This window comes from Conger conger, chromosome 7 (assembly GCF_963514075.1).
Source record: "Conger conger chromosome 7, fConCon1.1, whole genome shotgun sequence".
NCBI lineage: Eukaryota > Metazoa > Chordata > Actinopteri > Anguilliformes > Congridae > Conger > Conger conger.
Window position 1 is genome coordinate 55,199,225 of NC_083766.1, and position 24,267 is coordinate 55,223,491.

Below are 24,267 nucleotides of genomic sequence, written 5' to 3' on the forward strand. Positions count from 1 at the left end.
TTTTTATTTTTTTTACAAACATCTTTATTAGCAAAAATCCAATATGAACATCCATTGTTGTTTTTTAAAAAAGTAAAGAACTATGGCTAGGACAAACGAAAGCTGAACCAAGCTACTTTTTGTGTTTGTTTGTTTTAAACTGACCACAACAGATGCACGTTCTCGTTTAGTCCGGCAGTTTTGCAGACACAGATGAAGACTAGTCCTAGACTAAATTCAAATTTTAATGGAGATTCTCTATTAGATTCTCCCCCTCAGTGGAATCACAATCACACAAATAGAGATATATCACCATCTGCATGTTGATTAGACCAGACCTACAAGTTCAAGGTGAGAGAATAGCATCGTAAATTAGAGAAGACATTTTTTTTTTTTTTTTACAAAAATCATTATTAGCAAAAAAACACAAACATCCATTGCCAAAAAAAATAAAAATAAAATCTGGTCAATTTATGGCAAACGAAAGCTGACCAGCGCTAACGGAGCACGACGAAAACACGCGTGCTCATTGAGCCCCGGGCGCGGCCGGACCGCCGCGCGCCCCTACGCCTTCCCCGCGCCCCTACGCCTTCCGCCTTCCCCGCGCCCCTACGCCTTCCCCGCGCCCCTACGCCTTCCCCGCGTCCCTAGGCCTTCCCCGCGTCCCTAGGCCTTCCCCGCGCCCCTACGCCTTCCCCGCGTCCCTAGGCCTTCCCCGCGCCCCTACGCCTTCCCCGCGCCCCTACGCCTTCCCCGCGCCCCTACGCCTTCCCCGCGCCCCTACGCCTTCCCCGCGTTCCTACGCCTTCCCCGCGCCCCTACGCCTTCCCCGCGTTCCTACGCCTTCCCCGCGCCCCTACGCCTTCCCCGCGTCCCTACGCCTTCCGCCTTCCCCGCGCCCCTACGCCTTCCCCGCGCCCCTACGCCTTCCCCGCGCTTCCCCGCGCCCCTACGCCTTCCCCGCGCCCCTACGCCTTCCCCGCGCCCCTACGCCTTCCCCGCGCCCCTACGCCTTCCCCGCGTCCCTACGCCTTCCGCCTTCCCCGCGCCCCTACGCCTTCCCCGCGCCCCTACGCCTTCCCCGCGCTTCCCCGCGCCCCTACGCCTTCCCCGCGCCCCTACGCCTTCCCCGCGCCCCTACGCCTTCCCCGCGCCCCTACGCCTTCCCCGCGGCCCTACGCCTTCCCCGCCTCCCTGAACTTGGCCAGCAGGCCGTCGTCGGCCCTGACGGGGAAGGACAGGCGGCGGGCGCGGTAGTGCCGGGGCTGGGCCTCCAGGTTCTGGATGACGTCCGACAGCAGGTGCGCGCGCTCCACGCCGCAGCCCGGCGCGTCGTAGCTCAGGGAGGTGAAGTGCACGTGCAGGTGGTAGTAGGACGGCTGGTAGTGCAGGTACACGCGCAGCTTGTCGGCCGCGACCCCGTAGCGCTTCCGGATGGCCTCCTGGCGACAGGGAAAGAAAACCAGGCATTCGTCGTGGCACATTCAATTTATTCACTAACATTTATTTACCCTGCTTGTAAAATGTAGCTTCAAAATTGAGCTGGTCAAGCTGGTCGTAAGCTGGTCCAGCTGCGTATGAGCTGGTCAACCGGCATGACCAAGCTGGTCAAAAAGCTGGCCTAGCTGGGTATGAGCCGGTCAACCTGCTAATGCTGGTAGCTTGTCTGAACTGGTCGACCAGCTAAACCACGTGGAGCTGGGGGCTGGTCTGAACTGGAGCAATGCAGGGTTAACGGCCTTGCTCAAGGGACCAACAGCTGCACGCATCTTATCGTGGCCACACGAACCACCAACCTTCTGGGTCCCGGGCATGTACCTTAGCAACTAGGTTACAGGCTGCCCCCATTTTCTTTGTGGTCGCTGTGTGGAATAGCTTGCCAGGTCATGCAATGGATGCAGAAACTCTGACCAGGCTTCATACAGTGGTAGACTCTATCTAGCTTTTAGATAAAATAAGCATTATACTTTGGTGGTCGGAAAAAGCAAGCAATATAGGGCTGAATGGTCTGTTCTCCTCATTATATGTTGTGATAAGCCTGCATCATCAAAACTTGGCTCAGCTTAGCACAGTGGAGCACTGACGTACCTCCACTGGTGCATGAATGTCCCCTTTCATTAGTGAATACCTTTTGTTTGACTGAATATATAACCGCCAACGAGTCAACAAATTCACTGTTGAAGTAGAAGATCATGTCTAACAGGAAGATTAAATTACGGGAACTTCATATCAAATTACCCAAATATGTTTGTAGTTTTTCCTCCCAAGAGGACATTTTCCAGAGACCGTCTCTATCTGTATAGCCAAGAAGCAAACAGATACCACAAAGGGTACTTTTTTATTAGATTATCATTAACATAATCTTTCTGATGCCATTTATTTCAAATATATAGTAATTATTGAACTGAACAGATGTTTTTTTTTCCCCCCACCTCGGTTCTGCTTCTGCTAACTAGGGGAAAACTTGAGAAATGTATACTGTATGGTTCCTGTCACAGCAGTATTAGAACTGCCATTTGCTTCTTCGATAGACTAAAATATGTCCTCAGTGCAGCCTGCCTGCCTTTCTGCAGGGATGTGATGTCTTTGTTTGGGAACATTAAAATTAACTCTTGCAGAGTACATATGGTCTGAAGTGGACTCGTATGTCTTCTGTTAGAGGTGAATAAACACTGGCCATTTTGCTGTGTAGCAGAGCAATGCGGTGGGGGAAAATATAGGCCTGATTTTTAATTCATAATTTAACACATATTCAACATAGATGTGAGCCCACACACACACACACAAACACAAACAAACACAAACACACACACACACACACACACACACACACAGACACACACAGACACACACTCCTCCACGGACATCGCTTTCTGTCCCAACACCAAATAACGAACAACATTATTGCTGTAGTCAGTTATTCCGGAAATACAGTTAGTGCATGAAATAGTACTCCGGCATCAACTCAATCCAACACGCATACGACTAGAAACCTACATCCTTATCTTATCTGAGGACAGGAGCGCACACACCTGTGTACATAACATCTCCGGAAGCTGCTTCTGCAGGGACCGTGGCCCCAGCAGGAAGGAGATCTGGGTCAGGGAAACGAGCGGCAGAAGACGGATGTGCCTCAGAGCTCTCTGTGGGCTGCACCCTGCAGGAGAGCGTGTGTGGAGAGGGTGACAGCGGCCGCGGACAGCGAGTGTGTGAAAACAGAGGCCGCCTCGCTGGAATACTCCCCCGACCGTGCGGACAGAGTAATGAAGGCCAAGTTCCCTTTCTACAAAACGGTTGGGTTGAGCTTTTACAATGTCCCAAAAACTGAAGATTTAAATCTCACATTTTCTGCAGTCACCCATACTGTAGGCCTTCCACATGCCTTCTGGATATGAACATTATTGATTAATAATATATGGATTGAACATATGTGTATGTAGTTCAATTCTTCGATCATGTTTTTGCACTTGTCCTCGTTTGTATGTTTGTTGCATGTATCCATAGTGCTGTTTGGAGCTTCTTTTGCCAGTCTGTCATAGGTAACCTCTTGTGATTGGCATTTCCCAAATCCTCCATACTATATAGGAAAATGGTGGATGTTTCATCCACCGACTTTACTAGGTTGAGTACAGGTATTACCTGGACCAGGTGACTTGTGGGAACCATCTTTGGGTGAATTCAGCTAATTTGGGTCACTTCAGTTTCCAGGGCCGGTGGCGAGGGCAGACTCAGAAATTGAATTTACAAACAAGTGTCCCAAATTAACTGAATTCACCCAAAGATGGTTCCCACAAGTCACCTGGTCCAGGTAATACCTGTACTCAACCTAGTAAAGTCGGTGGATGAAACATCCACCATTTTCTCTGTGGCTTGTTGTCCATATCCCAGCAGATAAGAGTTTGTATACTGTAGTTTAAAAGCACAGTCAGAATTTGAATATACAAGGTTTCGCTCTCTTCTTTTTTGGATATGGAGATTAGATTACATTATATTACATTAAAGGCATTTAGCAGACGCTCTTATCCAGAGCGACGTACAATGAAGTGCAAATCAAACCCAGGGACAAGTGCGTTGAGGACCCTAGAGGAAAGTACAGTTCTGAGTGCTAGAGTGATCATACAGATACAACTTCAACCCTTGAGGAATACAATTTACCAACTAGCATACCACGGTTGGCAGCTAGATTACCCCAAATACTAAAATAACTATACATAAGTGCTATTATAATCTAATGCATACACAAGGTTAATCATGGTGGTGAGGTAGGGAGGGAAAGGTGTAGCCTGATGAGATGAGTCTTCAGACTGTGCTTGAAAGAGGTCAGACACTGCCATTCTGACATCCACAGGGAGGTCATTCCACCACCGTGGGACCAGGACAGACAGCAGTCGTGAGCGAGAAGTGCAGGACAAGGGGGAGGTGCCAGGCATCCCGAAGTAGTGGAACAGTGGGGTCTGGCTGGTGTATCGGTTCTAGATAGATTATTTATACTACATTTAGCTCCTGCTGGCTCAAGTCACCTGTAAAGATGAGATGGATCACACCTGCACTGCATAGGGTATGGATATTTATATAATCACAGGGAACTTTATATTTACTAGTCATGGAAATGGGGAAGACAGGAAATATTTAACAGAAGAGGAAGCGGTGGAAGCCTCAAAGCAGACTGGCTGGAAATGACAGGATCCGACCGTTTAGGCGCCATTATTAAGGTATCAGAAAACAATGTTTGAATAAATTCTCATTTCACAAACACAGTATCATTAATGCTCATGTTTTTTCGCCCTCAATTTGTGAACAATTAGTAGCAGGGTGTGGCGAGGTTGAGGCTTGTGGGAAGGTAGCAGGGCAATCCTATGACCATACTGGTTAAGTAGGTTATGCTCTCTTTCCTGTTTAATGTAGTAATTTAACTGGGCTTAAATTTTAGAAAACAAGCTGAGCTACGTGCAGGCTTGCCCTCAGCATCCTCAAGTACAGATACAGTAATGAGAATTTCGGTTTTGTTTATGAAAAAAGGAAATCACACTGAATACTAGTGCAGGTACACTCACTTTATTAAGTATGTATTAGACTTATTGGTCTTCATCTGCTGTAGCCTATCCACTAAGAGTTATGATGCGTTGTGTGTTCAGAGATGCTCTTCTGCATACCACTGTTGTAATGTGTGGTTATTTGTGTTAATGTCACCTTCCTGTCAGCTTTGACCAGTCTGAACCTTCTCTTCTGACCTCTCTGACTTAATAACTTGTTTCTGCCCGCAGAACTGCTGCTCACTGGATGTTTTGTTTTTCACACCTTTCTCTGCAAAATCAAGAAACTGTTGTGCGTGAAAATCCCAGGAGATCAGCGGTTTCTGAGATACTTACACCATCCTGTCTGGCACCAACAATCATTCCACTGTCAAAGTCACTTAGATCTTCTTCCTCATTCTGACATTTGGTCTTAAAAACAGCTGAACCTCTTGACCATGTCTGCATGCTTTTATGCATTTAATTGCTGCCACATGATTTCCTGATTAAATCTTTGCATATTTACAGATAAACCTAATAATGTGTCCACTAAGTGTATAACCAGGGGTTGAATGAGTGTTACACAAGTATGCATGGCAAAAAGATTCAAATGTGCACACATTTTCTGTCCTAGCTACAAGCATAGGCTACCTAAAAATAGATGCGTTGCATACAGATCTAAAAATAAATTGGCAGGCATACTTGCATGCAATTTATGTCAACACCTGCATAAAACCCACACTCACTTTATCACAATGTTGTATAACATATAATGCTGTCATGTGCTGTTGCTAAACATACAGTCTCATCCAGACCCATGAGTAAACAGATTCAGATTCAGGACATAATGCACTGCTTGAGAGAAGAGGCGATTCACGTATGTAACTGTGAAATCCCAAAGCACAAAAGCACACCTACAATGGCAAGCTGTAATATGCAGTGTGCAAGTAGCTACAGTGTGGCTTCAGCACCACAACCTAAGCATAACAGTAATCCCTCTCTCTACTGAGTAATGAAAGTGGTCACAAAAACATGTACTGGTTCCAGAATTAAATACGAAGATAATCTGAGATGAGCTAATCTGGCAATAGTTTCACATCAGTTGCCACTTATCTCTAAATAACAGACTGTACAAAGTATTGCATAACTCATCTACCGCTGATGAGGTCACACAAGGCTCCTCAACGTTCACAACATGCTCACAATACTGCCAATTACACGCCAAGAAACACTTGAGAAAGCACAGAGCGCACGCACACATACATAGACACGCACACACATACACACGTATGCGTGAACGCACGCATGCACGCACACACACACAGACATGCAGACAGATACACACATATACACACACACAGAAACACTCAGACACACGTGTTACCTGCCCGGCACTCGTCAGCTTGGCCCGGGACAGTTGGCCCGAGCGGACGAACACGAACGCGGCGGACACCTGCCGATGGAACGGCAGCGCTACAGGGAACGTCACGCGGCCTCCGCCCCTCTCCGCCGGAGAATTCTGCATTCCCAGAACATCTGCTCCGCTGCTGAGACCAGCTGACACCAGGACATGTCAACATGTTTTTCAAAAGGCTCACTCTTTCATTATTGGTATCGAACCAAACTTCACAGTCGACAAGACACTGGACTTTGAAGGTTTTAAAGTTTTAAAAGACAACAGCCTCATAAGCGTTACATTTTTAATGCTATCAAAATGTTAAAACATTTTGTACGAGGAAACAAAAAAGTGGATGGATACAAGTTCGGATGACAGATCTGAACTTGGAAGGCCTTCTATAAACAAGTTTATTTCGGCATTCAGTTTTTTTTTAAAAACTATAAAAACTTCCGTGTTTACCATTAGTTTCAGGCAAACGGTCATGATTCATGAATGACTGTTCTCTCGGGATAAAAGGATAGATTACACATCTTAAGCTTAACGGCAGTGGTAGTACGTCACCCTTGAGGGAACAAAGATAAATAAATCAGCACCAGTCTGTGCAGTCCAGACTGTGCTTCTCGCATTGCGAAGCTGCTTTCATTTTAAACCGAAACTGATCAAAGTCAGGGAAGCCAAGTGACCAAGTGTTCTTTAAAGAAAGAGATAGAAAAAACCCAAAAGCTTTTTCCAAGATCATTTTAACGCTGACCCTGGTTTCCTCCACGCACGCAAATATTTCATGGAACGGAGCGTTGCTTGGACATTAAAAACCCTGGAAATTCTGGCCTTAAAAACATCTGCGTACTCCATTCAGAATCCCAACAGCCAGGAGAGATAATTCTCTATAGGGAGACACTCACCATAAACCCTGGCCAAGCCCACTTCCAGCAGGTCACACATCCAAGTACTGACTAGGGACTATAAAAGCTGGCTCACAATGCCAGGTGACCTTGCTCTCGAAGTCCCACTGAATCTTTACTTTCATGACATCACTCTAACAGACCCTACACAGACTCGCTCTAATAACTGGAAAGCCCTTCCTTTCCTGAACTGAAGAAACTGAAGTGAAATTGGCTTTTCAAATACATGACGACTTTACGTACCCATTTATAAACTATTACATACTCAGTGAACAATTTATTAGGTAGACCTGTACACCAACTTGTTAATGCAAATATTTAATCAGCCAGTCATGTGGCAGCAAGTAAATACACAAAGGCATGCAGATGTGGTCAAGAGGTTCAGCTGTGGTCCAGACCAAATGTCAGAATGTGGAAGAAAAGTGACTTTAACCATGGAATGAGTGTTGGCGCCAGACTGGGTGGTTTGAGTATCTCAGAAACTGCTGATCTTCTGGGATATCCACACACAACAGTCTTGAGAGTTTGCCGACAGTGGTGTGAAAAACAAAACATCCAGTGAGCAGCAGTTCTGCTGGCAAATACACATTGCGAAATGCTCATTGCTGTATCTGTACTTGAGGATGCTGTAGACAAGCCTGCATGTAGCTCAGGAGTGTTCTGCTTTGAGGCTTCCACCGCTTCCTTTTCTGTTATATATTTCCTGTCTTCCCCATTTCCATTACTAGTAAATATAAAGTTCCCTGTGATTATATAAATATCCATACCCTATGCAGTGCAGGTGTGATCCATCTCATCTTTACAGGTGACTTGAGCCAGCAGGAGCTAAATGTAGTATAAATAATCTATCTAGAACCGATACACCAGCCAGACCCCACTGTTCCACTACTTCGGGATGCCTGGCACCTCCCCCTTGTCCTGCACTTCTCGCTCACGACTGCTGTCTGTCCTGGTCCCACGGTGGTGGAATGACCTCCCTGTGGATGTCAGAATGGCAGTGTCTGAACTCTTTCAAGCACAGTCTGAAGACTCATCTCTTCAGGCTGTACCTTTCCCTCCCTACTTCACCACCATGATTAACCTTGTGTATGCATTAGATTATAATAGCACTTATGTATAGTTATTTTAGTATTTGGGGTATTCTAGCTGCCAACCGTGGTATGCTAGTTGGTAAGTTGTATTCCTCAAGGGTTGTATCTGTGTGATCACTCTAGCACTCAGAACTGTACTTTCCTCTAGGGTTCTCAACGCACTTGTCCCTGGGTTTGTATCTACAGCAGCAGAAGTCTAAAAAATAAGTCTCAAATACCTAATAAAGTGCTCACTGACTATGTATACAATTTCAGCAATTTGTGACTTGTAGGACACCATGGTACACATATATATATATTTTTTAGGCCTTTTTCAGCTTTATTGGACAGTATATAGTATAGAGAGACAGGAAGAACGGGAGCGAGAGAGAGGGGAAGACATGCGACAAATGTCGGACGGTCGAATTCGAACCGCCGACGTCGCGGCTCGCAATGAGCATGCGGTCAGTGCTCTACAGGCTGCGCCACCGAGACACCCCCATGGTACATATATATTAACATAGGAAAAGCTTCAGAATAACCTTATAAACTATTTTTCTGTACATGCATTTATCATTTCCCTTAAGTCACAAAATCTCTTTATTTAGTCCCACATTTTATGCGATACGCCATAATGGAGAAGACATAACTTTATTGTTGTTGTAAGATTACATTTAATTGTGGGCTATGAATTCGATCAGTAGAGCTTTGTTTATGTACCACTGAGCTCATCAAGTATGGGTATCGCTGAATAGTTCTTTCAGTAAAACCAATATTTTGGTTTGATTATGTGCATTTAGTCTTCAGTTCTTAGAATTAAACACAGGAAACAGCCCTGCAAAGGCAGAAAATAGACTAATCAGTAGGCAGAACATATCTCAGGTTATTGAACATGTGAATATGTTCATAATTAGTTATCAAAAATAATAAGCCAATTGTTTCGGCTACGATGAGCAATGGGATATAAGGGCCAATTAGGATGCATTTCTTAACATTGTGGCTAAGAAACCACAGGAAGATCAGCAAACCCAAAAGACCCAGGTTTACTGCTGAGAATTTTGTAATTACACCGCAACATAGGCCAGTAATTTCAAGAAGCAGATTTTAGCGTACTTTGCACTCGTTGTATGAAATTTTTTTTTTTAAGATATTTTTTAGGCCTTTTTCAGCTTTATTGGACAGTATATAGAGACAGGAAGAATGGGGGCGAGAGAGAGGGAAAGACATGCGACAAATTGTCAGACGGTCGGATTCGAACCGTTGACGTCGCGGCTCACAATGAGCATGCGCCACCGAGACACCCAGCACTCGTTGTATTTCATCCACTTCTGCATCTCAGGTGGTTTGTGGCACATCATCACCCCACCACACTGTCCACATTCGGGGCGGCCTGTAGCGTAGTGGTTAAGGTAATCTAACCTCGGTGTAGCCATAATAAGATCTGCACAGCCGTCAAGGCCCTTAACCCTGCATTGCTCCAGGGGAGGATTGTCTCCTGCTTAGTCTAATCAACTGTACGTCGCTCTGGATAAGAGCGTCTGCCAAGTGGCAGTAATTAAGAAACCAGGGCAGGCCTTCTTCCTTGAGAGGCGTGTTCCGACACCCATCAAGCTTTACGGGGCTCATGAGACAGCATATGGATAATTTACAAACTAGCGCTAGTACCGCTTTATATAATAACGGATTTTCAGTGCATTCCTGCAAAGATTTCCCATACGACCCGGCCTTTGGAAATAGGGTCTTGAGCAGGTCGGTGGGGAGATAAGTAATGAATCCCAGAATGCCTTCAGGCTCTCCAGGCCTTTAAGGGGAAGGCTAAAGGGTAGCCTTGGTGCTGACCGTGTCCTTCTGCACAGCCAATTAGCCGTTTACCAACCGCTACGACAAACACAAATTAACATTAAACAAAACAAGGCAAGTGTTATGGTAGGATTTTCATGTAACGGAGATCTAAAGCACCAGCTTAATCGTGGAACCCAGGTAAAGAAATATCATGTACGCCTTCCATTTCTGCAAATACGCATATGTGAAACCTTTTAGCACACGCAAAACCAATAACACAACCAACGACTAGTGGAAAACAAATACCACAACCAATCGTTGGTCGTGTTATTGGTTTTTGTGTGCGCTAAAAGATTTTTCACATGCTGAAGGTCTTAGCAAATCAGGCCCTAGAGAGCCTAAGATAACAAACAGCGGTCAACCATGACCATGGTACTGCGTTCAGCTTCCGCTGGACACAGTCATCAAAGCAAAGGTCACCCGGTCCTGCGGTACTGCAGTGACTCCAACATGCAGTCACTGTGTCAATATATTTGATGTATTTCTTTTTGCTGTGTATTTTTGTTCACCACTCGACCATCATGTTTTCTTTTCATTTGAATGTCTTGACCTACGATGCTATGGAGTTGAAATAAAGTATATTATTATTATTATTATTAATAGCAGGTGAAGGCGCCGGCCCACCTGTCCGGCCGTCCGGATGTTGCCGAGCAGCGGGAGGTGCTCTGAGGTCAGGTCCCGGAGGCTGCGGAGGTCTCTCCGGTGCACGATGGCGATCAGGTACAGGTCATCCAGCTGTGGAGGGAGGGGAGGGCAGGCCGCTCAGGACGGGGCTTCATAGACTTTACATTTGTTACAAGACCACTGTAAATCCCTTCCTATCATTGAAAAAGGCTCGCGGACATGTTGACTCACCCTCTGCCTGTGTTTTAGTCCTTACATTCGGGTTTCTGAATATACAGTTGATGGCCCGACACTCCAAAACATTGTATGACTGTACAATAATTCAAGCTCATGGGTTGAAAATTGCTTCTAATTGCTACAGCCAATGGCGTTTCAACATCAGCATGTTTACAGAGAAGGGGGAGGGATAAAGAGCGTTGTGGTTTGACGGTGTTTGTTAGCAGCTCGACAAGATCTCTAGCTGTTGAGGTAGGTGTGCTTTGTTAGGTCTGGACTGTAGATCGCCTGGAAAACGACTGGGCAGCCCTGATGTATATCGTTACAATTATTTCTACCCGTTTATTATGCGTGTACTTATGAACGTTGTGGTCACAGTGACAAACAAATGTCCAAATACAGTTCAGAGTAAAATCTACTCTGATAGTTTAGCTAAACAGCAGTATTTTCCAGAGGGAGTAGTTACGATAAGTGGAGCTCGCTTTCATAATTCCACCACCTAGGACTCCTCTTTGAAGTATTTACAAGAATTTGAGAGCTGACTCAAAGGAAAAAGTCATCTCGCAGTCAGCGGTAAGCGCACACTCATGCAGGTCCAAAGACGTGCAGGTTAGGCTAGTTGGGGGGGCATTAACAGGGCATCGCTGCAAAAGGGCATCTGTGCTCAGTCAACTTACCCTGTATAAATAAAGGTTAATCATAATACTAACAATGGTTAAACAGTAACCCAGGCGGAGAAACTAACAATGCACCTACGCAATGTTTCAATGCTAAACATTTGAATTATTTACATTACTTTTAAGATAGTGTATAATCCATTAATAAATACATTATTAACCACTAATAAGAATCACTGTTTTTTTAATCTACTTTTCTGTGGATCACTTAATGGGCCATTAAGCATACCTAAATGAAACACTGCTAAACACATTCTTGTGTGTTACATCTCCCTTAACAGATGGATGCGATGCAAGCATTGTATTTAATCATATGACCGTTTTTAAAGACACATGACCATTGAAATGCATGGTGATTCCTAGGCCTAACTATGGGTTTTCTATTGGGCGCCTTGGTCCATAATGGGGCAACAGAGTAAGCAGGTGGTCCAGTAACTTTGACTCTATAGTAGTATGAATATCTGTTTTTGTAGATTTTCTCTTTGCCTTTCCTCTCAAATGTTTTTTTAAATGCATATTTCTATGCAACAGGGAGTGTGTGCAAATGTAGTGTCTGAGAAGAGATCCGTTTCCTCTGTGGCTCTGAATTGCGGCGATCGCCTCACCTGCTTCTGGTCCCACTTGAAATCTGGCAGCAGGACAAAGCCAAGTTGAGGGTCTGGATCTTCAAAAACAACTCGCTCAACCTCAGCCTTCTTCTCCAGTATGTTGTAGACCCACTGCGGTGGCAGGGAACTAGTTAATGGCCGTCTCTAGACGGCACACGTTTAACATCACGACGCACAAATCCTCCGTACTGTCTGCTAGATAAATGTTCTTTATTAAAACTGCAACTGAACACAATGAGCCCGAGGCTCTTTAAAAAAACCAAATGGGATAAATGCCAAAACGAGATTAGATTAATCCTGTGAATTAGCCATTCTGAACATCACTACACGGCACCAAATATTAAAAACGCAAATATAATTACTGAAGTTTAATTATTATTCAGGAGCTATTCATGTGCGAGGGAAGTAGTTCAATACATTCACAGATATTCTGTGGGTGTAAAGACTTTAATAATTAAAATGTTCTTTTCCCCTAATCACTGTATGAAACAATTATTTCCCTGTTTATAATGGCTCACTTCATTTTATCCAGTATGCACTCCATTTCAAGCAGAAAATTAATATCAATTATGAATTTTAATGCAAGTTCAGCTTCAATAATACTGATAAGACTGAATACAAACCCTTCGTTTCTGTTCGTATTTTGATCATTAGCAAGTGTTCTTATGCCCCGAGTTATCAGTTATTAGTCTGATTTCGGAATGATCTCATTTACTTTTTCCACATAAAGTGTCTGTTGCTGTATAAAATACAACTGGACTTATCCACACTGAACATAGGCCTTGGTGAAGTTGAGTGCGGACTCCTTATCCAATCAATGGCTGGATTCTAATAATTTTCTGTGCTCGATTGATCTGGTGCAATTGAGCCAACCAAGATGACCAGAGTTTGCACTCCTCTGAGAGCATCACATAGGCTCCAATACACCAGACAAGCTCAGTAAAGTGTAGAAAGGCATTTGAATCCAAAACGATGACGTAATCGGAAAAAGCCAGCGGACCCTGCAGCCCTCTGGGAAGTGGAGTTTCAGTAGGGGTACGCGCTCGCCTGCAGACTGAAGCTCTGGCTCTGGATGAAGGGCAGGGTGATGGACAGGTAGTCCTCTCCGCTCTCCTCCAGCAGGAAGGTCTCCTGACGCAGGTACTTCTTCACATGCTTCTCCGTGGCTGGACACACCACCGTGGTCTTGATCTCTGGGAAGGGAGCACAAGGAACTGCTCAACCTCAACGTCAATGGAAAAAAAGGTCACCTCAAGGATCTTTAAATGTTCTACCTTGTCAACCTTGCCATGCAATGTATGGTAAATACTAAGCTGTAAAGTGGTAATGCAAATGAGTCATTATCAAGGAAGGCATATTCAAACTAAAGCCCATCCCTGCCCAAAATGACAATAACTTTCCAAGTGCATGAACACACCTTGAAACTCGTTGTTCTGAACAAAAACTTTTCCTGCTGCTAGTACATGTTTCATCTGCTTGCCACGCCCGCAAGAGAGAATTTTCACACATTTTTGTGGTTACAGAGATAATGTTGATAAGGGCCTTCTGTACTGTAATATGCAAGCTATGCTGTCGGTGCTAAAAAGGGCACCTTAATACTACTGTGTGTCTCTACCTGTATGTACAGTGCTCCAAGCTACGCTGTAGGTCCTAAAAAGAGCACCTTAATCCTACTGCGTGTCTCTGCCTGTATGTACAGTGCTCCAAGCTACGCTGTAGGTCCTAAAAAGAGCACCTTAATCCTACTGTGTCTTTACCTGTATGTACAGTGCACCAAGCTACGCTGTAGGTGCTAAAAAGAACACCTTAATGCTACTGTGTGTCTCTGCCTGTATGTACAGTGAGTCATATGTGTATGTAAAGTGTCATTAAATTACTACATTAAAATCCTGTAGTGAACATCACTCATTGTCCCTGCAATGCAAAACACGGGCAGGTAGAAAGGTATAGGATGTCTCACCATGACACCATTTGATATTTCATTATAATATAATTGTACCCTATCAATTCCAATTACCCATGATGGCAGGGCCGGGACACGAACCCTGCATCAAGGTCCGATGCTTTAGCTGCAAATGGTAAATGGTCTGCATTTATATAGCGTCTGTACCCAAAGAGCTGTACAATTGATGCTTCTTATTCACCCATCACACACGCACACACACACACACACAGCAACAGCGATTGGCTGCCATGCAAGGCACCATCCAGTTTGTCAGGTTAGGTGTCACACCCAGAGCGGGATCGAACCGTAAACACTCCGACTGCCAGACTCTTAGCCGAAGCCAATGTCCGCCAAGGCAGCCATTTATTACTGGATTAGTTTTATTTTATTACTGGATTATTTATATAATAAGGAAGGGAGCACAAGGAACTGCTCAACCTCAACGTCAATGGAAAAAAAGGTCACCTCAAGGATCTTTAAATGTTCTACCTTGTCAACCTTGCCATGCAATGTATGGTAAATACTAAGCTGTAAAGTGGTAATGCAAATGAGTCATTATCAAGGAAGGCATATTCAAACTAAAGCCCATCCCTGCCCAAAATGACAATAACTTTCCAAGTGCATGAACACACCTTGAAACTCGTTGTTCTGAACAAAAACTTTTCCTGCTGCTAGTACATGTTTCATCTGCTTGCCACGCCCGCAAGAGAGAATTTTCACACATTTTTGTGGTTACAGAGATAATGTTGATAAGGGCCTTCTGTACTGTAATATGCAAGCTATGCTGTCGGTGCTAAAAAGGGCACCTTAATACTACTGTGTGTCTCTACCTGTATGTACAGTGCTCCAAGCTACGCTGTAGGTCCTAAAAAGAGCACCTTAATCCTACTGCGTGTCTCTGCCTGTATGTACAGTGCTCCAAGCTACGCTGTAGGTCCTAAAAAGAGCACCTTAATCCTACTGTGTCTTTACCTGTATGTACAGTGCACCAAGCTACGCTGTAGGTGCTAAAAAGAACACCTTAATGCTACTGTGTGTCTCTGCCTGTATGTACAGTGAGTCATATGTGTATGTAAAGTGTCATTAAATTACTACATTAAAATCCTGTAGTGAACATCACTCATTGTCCCTGCAATGCAAAACACGGGCAGGTAGAAAGGTATAGGATGTCTCACCATGACACCATTTGATATTTCATTATAATATAATTGTACCCTATCAATTCCAATTACCCATGATGGCAGGGCCGGGACACGAACCCTGCATCAAGGTCCGATGCTTTAGCTGCAAATGGTAAATGGTCTGCATTTATATAGCGTCTGTACCCAAAGAGCTGTACAATTGATGCTTCTTATTCACCCATCACACACGCACACACACACACACACAGCAACAGCGATTGGCTGCCATGCAAGGCACCATCCAGTTTGTCAGGTTAGGTGTCACACCCAGAGCGGGATCGAACCGTAAACACTCTGACTGCCAGACTCTTAGCCGAAGCCAATGTCCGCCAAGGCAGCCATTTATTACTGGATTAGTTTTATTTTATTACTGGATTATTTATATAATAAGGAAGGGAGCACAAGGAACTGCTCAACCTCAACGTCAATGGAAAAAAAGGTCACCTCAAGGATCTTTAAATGTTCTACCTTGTCAACCTTGCCATGCAATGTATGGTAAATACTAAGCTGTAAAGTGGTAATGCAAATGAGTCATTATCAAGGAAGGCATATTCAAACTAAAGCCCATCCCTGCCCAAAATGACAATAACTTTCCAAGTGCATGAACACACCTTGAAACTCGTTGTTCTGAACAAAAACTTTTCCTGCTGCTAGTACATGTTTCATCTGCTTGCCACGCCCGCAAGAGAGAATTTTCACACATTTTTGTGGTTACAGAGATAATGTTGATAAGGGCCTTCTGTACTGTAATATGCAAGCTATGCTGTCGGTGCTAAAAAGGGCACCTTAATACTACTGTGTGTCTCTACCTGTATGTACAGTGCTCCAAGCTACGCTGTAGGTCCTAAAAAGAGCACCTTAATCCTACTGTGTGTCTCTGCCTGTATGTACAGTGCTCCAAGCTACGCTGTAGGTCCTAAAAAGAGCACCTTAATCCTACTGTGTCTTTACCTGTATGTACAGTGCACCAAGCTACGCTGTAGGTGCTAAAAAGAACACCTTAATGCTACTGTGTGTCTCTGCCTGTATGTACAGTGAGTCATATGTGTATGTAAAGTGTCATTAAATTACTACATTAAAATCCTGTAGTGAACATCACTCATTGTCCCTGCAATGCAAAACACGGGCAGGTAGAAAGGTATAGGATGTCTCACCATGACACCATTTGATATTTCATTACAGAAAAAAAAAATTAAAAAATCCTTTTGCCTTCAACCTGAGCAACAGGTTGAACAGACAACACACATACCAGTTTACATGAGGATAGCACAGTTTTATGATATTGTACCTATAGTGTCATTTTAAAAGTACATGAATCTCTCATTACAGGCTCCTGCCCCTCTCCCCTGTTCCTTACATTCAGCTGATGGTCAGCCACACACTTTTACACTGCCAAAATAAATAAATATTCACAATATTTACATTTGTCTCGATATTTCATCAATGCTAATTACATTACAGGCATCACACATCTTCCCAGTATTTCTGGGCTGAGAAATCTCCTGCCAGCAGGAATTATGGCTCTGGCCTTCCCCTTACTGCAAGGCTTGCATTTCCTCCAAGTTTTGGCTTATATCAGGGATCAGCACATCACTGTCCTTGAGGGCCCAGGACTACTGGTTTACCTGGGAGTCAGTCTGGCCAATCAGTAGCACTGATTGTTCAGTTAAATTACCCAGGATAAAAGAAAACCAGGGCTGGATTTGAGGGCCAGATATGATGTTTCCTGACTTATAGGCATATAATGGGGCTAATATAAGCTTCCTACAGCCAAACGACTACACTGTGTCTCAGTGAACTTCCTACAGACAAACAACTACACTGTGTCTCAGTGAGCTTCCTACAGCCAAACAACTACACTGTCTCAGTGAGTTTCCTACAGCCAAACAACTACACTGTCTCAGTGAGTTTCCTACAGCCAAACGACTACACCGTGTCTCTGTGAGCTTCCTACAGCCAAATGACTACACCAGATCTGTGAGTTTCCTACAGCCAAACGACTACACCAGATCTGTGAGCTTCCTACAGCCAAACGACTACACCAGGTCTGTGAGCTTCCTACAGCCAAATGACTACACCAGATCTGTGAGCTTCCTACAGCCAAACGACTACACCGTGTCTCAGCGAGCTTCCTGCAGCCAAACGACTACACCGTGTCTCAGCGAGCTTCCTGCAGCCAAACGACTACACCGTGTCTCAGCGAGCTTCCTGCAGCCCAGGGAGCAGCCAACACCAAGGCCAGATCGCAGCTCTGTGAGCAGGCTGGTTCTGGTTTACATTGGCTCCCGCTCCGGGCCTGCCTGACCACAGACTCCACTGCGGTACAGAGGGCTCTCTCTGCTCCGGGTGGTCTGAGACCGGCCTGCCCGCCCCCTGTGCCAGTGCCACTGTGGTCTCCGTCCGGTCCACACGCCCAGCAACCAACACCAGACACACCTCTCATTTGAGGTTTCTGGCTTGGTCCCCCATTTCCGATCTCACTTTAGGAATGATTAACCACCCAAGCGTTCAGTTCTGGAGCGTTCGGAACATCTGATATGCCTTATGTAAAAGCAAATTGGTTGTTGGTATTATAACACTTCTGATGGCGGCCAATTGAACACAAGGCTTGCTTGTGTCTTTTTGACATATGAAGGACTTGTTCACACGTTTTGTTTTCGTTACACCCCGACAAATTTGTTTCTCGCCAAAGCAGCTTAAATAAAGGAATTGCAGCTCATATTCAGAAAGGAAGCCTTGGTTCTCACCAGATACATCTACTGTTTTGTTTTCAACCACAGATTTATTCCCTACCTTTTCTTCCAATTTTCAAAGCCCTATCATATCCGTTCCATTCAGTCACCGCAATGCTCTTACAAAGCAGATACAAAGCAGATACAAAGCAGATACAAAGACACACAGATGCGTGCTCTCCAAAGTCTGTGTTGCCAGGCACAGCTGAGCAGTCAGTCTGCCTAGCTGCACAGTCCTGACACTTTTTTTATTAGGTTTATTTTATTTGTTTCTTGATTCCTATCCTATTTGGTAGGCAATTGTACCCTATCAATTCCAATTACCCATGATGGCAGGGCCGGGACACGAACCCTGCATCAAGGTCCGATGCTTTAGCTGCAAATGGTAAATGGTCTGCATTTATATAGCGTCTGTACCCAAAGAGCTGTACAATTGATGCTTCTTATTCACCCATCACACACGCACACACACACACACACAGCAACAGCGATTGGCTGCCATGCAAGGCACCATCCAGTTTGTCAGGTTAGGTGTCACACCCAGAGCGGGATCGAACCGTAAACACTCCGACTGCCAGACTCTTAGCCGAAGCCAATGTCCGCCAAGGCAGCCATTTATTACTGGATTAGTTTTATTTTATTACTGGATTATTTATATAATATTACCGGATTATCCTAAAATATAATGCTATCACTTGATGGAATATTTTTCATTCAGAACACAGGTACATATGTGCCGGCTACACTGTGTTTCTACGCTATAGCACACAGTACTGCTTTTGCACAGTTTTACTTTTAAGGCCTCCAAATTAGCCAAAATTACCAAATTGGCTTGTTTTAGGTGCACAAGGTAATTCATCTTTTTTCTCACCTTGGTTGTACTCTGCACTCTGTGCTCAGTAATTCCAGAGGTGGCATAATCTGTGTAAACCGTTTTAATCCCTTAATTGTGACAGACAAACAAGTATGATGTCTTCTTCATTACGAGAAGGATTAGGGCATTCTCACGCATCAGTGAGCTAAGCGGTAGGCCAAGAAATGCCATTCTAGCAGGAGAAGCCTTTGCAGGATCAGTCTTGTAGTTACTTTGTGTACAGCAGCTGCCCTGTTGCAATAGGAACTGCCATTGGGGCACTCCTCAGAGAGCTGAACTCAGATACCCAGCAACCCCTTCAGCACAGAGGTGATGACAATACCAACCACAGACATTATAAGGATATTAAATGTTTCCCCTTAGCTTATGGAGAGCTTTGACCTATTTATTTTGTAGACAGCGTATTACAGCACTGGTACAGGATTAAATAATTAAGAGCAGAAGACAGCACAAAGCCCAGAAACAGATACAGCCCTGAAGGGACACGTTTCCCGCACATTCTTGCTTCACGACTCATTCTGGATGCGGCCCATAAATTCACAACGACCCCGCGCTCTCCCACCTCTGACTGTGTATCCTCCCAAGACCCCGAGTTTAATTTCTGTCCCCACAGGGGACGCGGCCTTAGACTCAAACACGTATATCCTACCGCGCTCAAACTACAGTACTGAGGGACAAACACGTGCACACACATACATACACATACACACATCAATACTTTTTTGTTCACATTAAAGTTTCACACATAAACATGTTTCTTTCCTCCCCCATCCAAGAGACGTTCAAAAATAAATCTTTAAATACATTTTTTTAGTTTTTTATTTTTAAACTTAAAAGGTAAAAAAAAAATGTAATTGGGTCACAGGAGGACATCTACTGTGACTGCGCATTCAAATGACTGTTATCTGGCTGGGCTGTAAAGGCTCTGTTACCAATACTTTTATTTAATTTCTTTCACTTCTTGGTAATGTCCCAAGCGGGACTTGGACCGTCCGAAGTGGTCGTGTTTAAAGTGAGATGACTATGAAGTCATGAGGTGAAAATTGGCTGATGACTACGTGCGCTTTTTCCAGCAGTCAGGTGAAAATCGACAGAGGACCTGACTCTTTCCAACCGGACATTCTGCCAGTTGGCAAAATGAGCCCAACGTCAGGAGTAATTTCTCAAAAACCTCTACACGGTTTGTATTCACTTTAGATACACACAGAGCCTTATGCCTTTCTCACTGCAAGTTGGGAAACTTATTTTACCAGCTCATTTATGTTCACATTTTTATAGCTGCATCTTAACTATATAAAAGGAAAATAATGAGTGAAATAAATAAATAAAATGAAATGAGTGCAATCCCCTTTCATTTAAAAATCAGCGTATTTACCCAATAATAAATTCAACATAACACTGATCACAGAGAATATGCAAGGATGGTGTCAGTTATGAACTGAAAGCACAAAGTTCTGCTTTAACAGCTTTTCAAAACCAACTGCATGAAGAGAAGATTTCAAGGCAGGCCCAAAATTGTTTACTGCATGTTTCATTTGTACAGCTGGAATACAAACAAGGAAGAGTTGTGGTTTAACAGTGTAGTGCACCGAATGCACTGCTAGCTATGACTCAATGCAAATCATTGTTGTATCAGGGTTATAGTATCGGCACTGAATTTATACGTGATCATATTCAAACAAAGTGGCGAGGCAATTCTAACTACATTCTGAAAAAGTAAAGAAACAATATTTGTAAATTGAATCAACTTAAATCTATCCAATACGACATCATGTTATTCACACAAACGTATTCCTTTCCACCAGATAGTAAGTTGCTTAAGAATATTGCAAATGCAAATTCCAAAAATGATTGCGAAAACAGCAGTTTCAATATGTTGTCAATGTCGCCCTCTACAGCAGAACTGAATAAACTCATTCCTGGTAATAAGGATAAGTGAATTCAAATGAGACCAGGGGCCTGTTTCAGGAAGCAGGATTACGGAGTTAGCTGGATAACTGCAGAGTAAATCTCGGAAGCCCCCCAAATCTGGAACATGGACTGAAGTAAAAATAATAATAATAATAATAATAAATAAATAATAATAAATAAATAAATAAAAGGTGTTCTGGGTTTTTACTAAGTGCAGTTGTTCAGCTAACTCAATAATCCTGCTTTACGAAACACCCACCAAGATGGCTGCTCAGGAATCGGTTGCCAGGAGTACACTGGCATGGTCTTCTTTGGTCCAGTTTAGCTGTATATGTGCCCTTCTAATGTGGCAGGGGTGTGGATTTCTCTGGATTCATACTGTTTACCTTAACTGTACCACAGTACCCATGGAGGATAATGTATTTTCTACACATAAGATTAATAGTAATAACAATAAGCTTTATTTATATAGCATCTTTCATACAATAAACGCAGCTCAAAGTGCTTTAGAATAAAGACATTAAAATGATCATAAAAACAAAAGTGGGACGACACTATGATTGCGGGAATATACACAACCAAACACTGTGGAGTCCAAGCAACAACCCACAATCAGATCAAGTAACAGACAAGACAAACACTTTGGGGCCATTCCCATGAGCATCCTCCAACTGGGACGACACTATGATTGTGAATGGCATGTGGACAAGTCAGTGCGACCCAGAAAGAAGTATCCTGCATTGTTCTGGGAGAGATACAGTTTCCGCCTTTGGAATTCTACCTTGGAGAAAGGTACCTGCCTGACCATCACCCACTATGCTGCTGCTGCTGCAGGCTATTTTACACATCGAGATTCCCACAGCTGGTTTACACTGACCTTCAGCTAATCTGGGTCAGTGGAAACAGTGGAAACAGTGGTCAGTGGCTATGACCAGCCACTAGAGGGCACTCAAGCTCTGCATTTAAATTATTGTACTGTAAATAATGAAATACAATGCGATCACAGTTGTGTTTTTCTTTTCCCTCCCCTGATAGACATATAGTCCAATGTCTGTAATAACAGACAGGTTAGCTCATTTAGGACTACATTCATACATAATTTCTTCATATTTGCAACCTGGATTGCTATTATTGAGCAATACATTCACTATATCTCGTCTACACTGGTGTCAGATTATAAACAGCTATACCAATTAGTGATTTTTTTTTTTAAACGAAAAACACAAAACTGTCATTACCTCACATTTTGATGAAGAAAAGGACCATACCATAATTTAGCATTTACCATAAAAACTGAACTTTGAAAAACAAAAGCAGAGCATAAAAATAATTGATGAAGCTGCATTTTTTTAATGAACTGATGTGTGCATATGAGTGTGTCTGAGGAGCATTTGTAGACATGCCAGTCAGACCCAAGCGTTTGAGCGAGTGTGGATCAATCGCTGGATACTCCCGCACATACCGTTGAGGTGGGGAGGAGGCCGTAACTGGTAGGTACTGTAGATGTCATTCTTCATTTCGAGCGTCAGACGAGAATCTTTGAAAATCTCTGGAAGGCTTTCCTCTCTGATTGGGGTCTTCTCCAAAATGACCACCGTCTCCTGGTCAGCAATCTGAGAAAGATTCGATTCAAGTTGTAGTTTAACAGTTTAATAGCACAAACGGTACAATGTAACAATTTGCAGACAGATAATGAATAGGCTACAATACATACAATATAAACGACTTCGACAATATAAAATCATGGTGTAATAAATCAATCTGACGATAAATCATTATCTTTGTTCGACACTAAACAGCTTCGTTAACAGCTTCTGCGTTACACCTTTATCTTTGTTATCTAGTATTTTTGATAGACCACGCTGAAACACAAAGGGGGCGGGGTTAATCGCAATTGCAGAAAGGTTGGCCACATAGGTTGCATTTGTCACTGACAGAGCAGGCGAACCGGTAATAGAATCTGCCATTTATGAGCCATCTACTAGCGACCTCAAACAATAGCAAGCATTACCGTTAGCGAACTTTAGCTAGATAACGTAGCCTACTTCACATCACGGCCGTAGTTCGGTTTCCAAATGACATTTCGCAGCTTGTTACCTTTGTAAACGAAATGTTGCTTGGCGTTAATTACTACTTATCACTCAAATCAAATTCAAATTTCAAATTTGTCAAAGTAATCAACGTTAACGTTAGCTGCCTACCTTTCCATGAATGAAAATGTTTTTCTCCCTCGCGGAGTCCCGGAGAATTGCTATCGTTTCGAATCCCGACAGCAGAAACTCTGAAGCTGAGCCATTGTCGTTTCCTGTCTCATTACCGACAACTTTTCTGACTTTATGCGTCTCACCGTGTTCCTTTGATTCATTATCCCCACCCGCTACTTCACTTTTGCGTTTTCCAGAGTCCGCCATCTTTGTGTTCAAACGTTACAAGTAGCCAATCAGAGGTAAGGACTGAACTCTCTTGCGCTTATGTGTGGGGTTTCAGTCCTGATTTATTTACCGCCACCTACTGTATTGGGATGATCAGTGAGGAGGTTTTTAAATGAAAATGTGGTAATACATTTGCCAGAGGAAAAATAAAATAAACACATATTACAAAAGAAAAAGGCCAGAAGATTACGATATATAAGTACAAGTTACAGAAAACAGTACATACACTCAGTGACCACTTTATTAGGTATTTATTATTTTGTTGGAGTTATTGGTCTTCTGACGCCGCAGCCCATCCTCTACCAAGGTTCGACATCGTTGTGTGTTCAGAGATGATCTTCTGCATACCATTTGATGTAACACGTGGTTATTTGAGATACTCTAGCCTGTTTTTTGTTTTTCGCACCATTCTCTGAAAACTCTATATAGACTGTTTCGTATGAAGTTCTGATGTTTTGTCTGTACAACAGCTGAACCTCTGACCAGGTCTGCACGCTTTGATGCATTGCGTTTCTGCCACATGATAGATATTTCCATTAACAAGCTGGTATACAGGTCTTCATAATAAAGTGGTCACTGAGTGTATATAGTAGTTTAAGGCACTTTTCAGACGCGTCGTTTTTGGGAATTATGAAAAGTGAATAAAACATTTTGAACATGAATACATTAACCACAAATGTTAATCCACCGAGTCAAAATAAAAGACGAATTAACATAAAACTGGAAATGCTGCATTTGTAAAGTAAAATTTGATTGCCAGATTACGGTTCTTCCACCTTAATGTTCGCAGCTTGATCAATAAGATGGACTCGATCAGAATATGGGCTGATTCGACTGACTCTGATATTATTGTCCTTTCTGAG

The 24,267-nt window shown here is 43.5% G+C and overlaps 1 protein-coding gene across 1 annotated transcript; it reads right to left on the reverse strand.

Annotated features, from left to right (window-relative positions):
• Positions 1 to 1,154: 1,154 nt before the first annotated feature.
• dcps (decapping enzyme, scavenger) lies at positions 1,155 to 23,391 on the reverse strand. The gene is made up of 6 exons (XM_061247857.1): positions 23,174 to 23,391; positions 22,435 to 22,585; positions 13,377 to 13,522; positions 12,327 to 12,440; positions 10,829 to 10,939; positions 1,155 to 1,421 (listed from the first exon to the last, which is right to left on the reverse strand). Exons 1-6 carry the CDS (start codon positions 23,381 to 23,383, stop codon positions 1,155 to 1,157), a joined length of 999 nt encoding a protein of 332 aa, XP_061103841.1. The 5' UTR covers positions 23,384 to 23,391.
• Between the last annotated feature and the right edge of the window lie 876 nt (positions 23,392 to 24,267).

What these genes read in the sequence shown, in the direction of transcription:
- dcps (XM_061247857.1), bottom strand. Translation starts at nt 23,383, where the DNA reads ATGGCGGACTCTGGAAAACGCAAAAGTGAAGTAGCGGGTGGGGATAAT. An exon ending in ACATTTTCATTCATGGAAAG is followed by an intron (nt 22,586 to 23,173) that starts GTAGGCAGCTAA and finishes AATCTTTCTCAG; the next exon opens with ATTGCTGACCAGGAGACGGT. An exon ending in GCCTCCTCCCCACCTCAACG is followed by an intron (nt 13,523 to 22,434) that starts GTATGTGCGGGA and finishes CTCCCTTCCCAG; the next exon opens with AGATCAAGACCACGGTGGTG.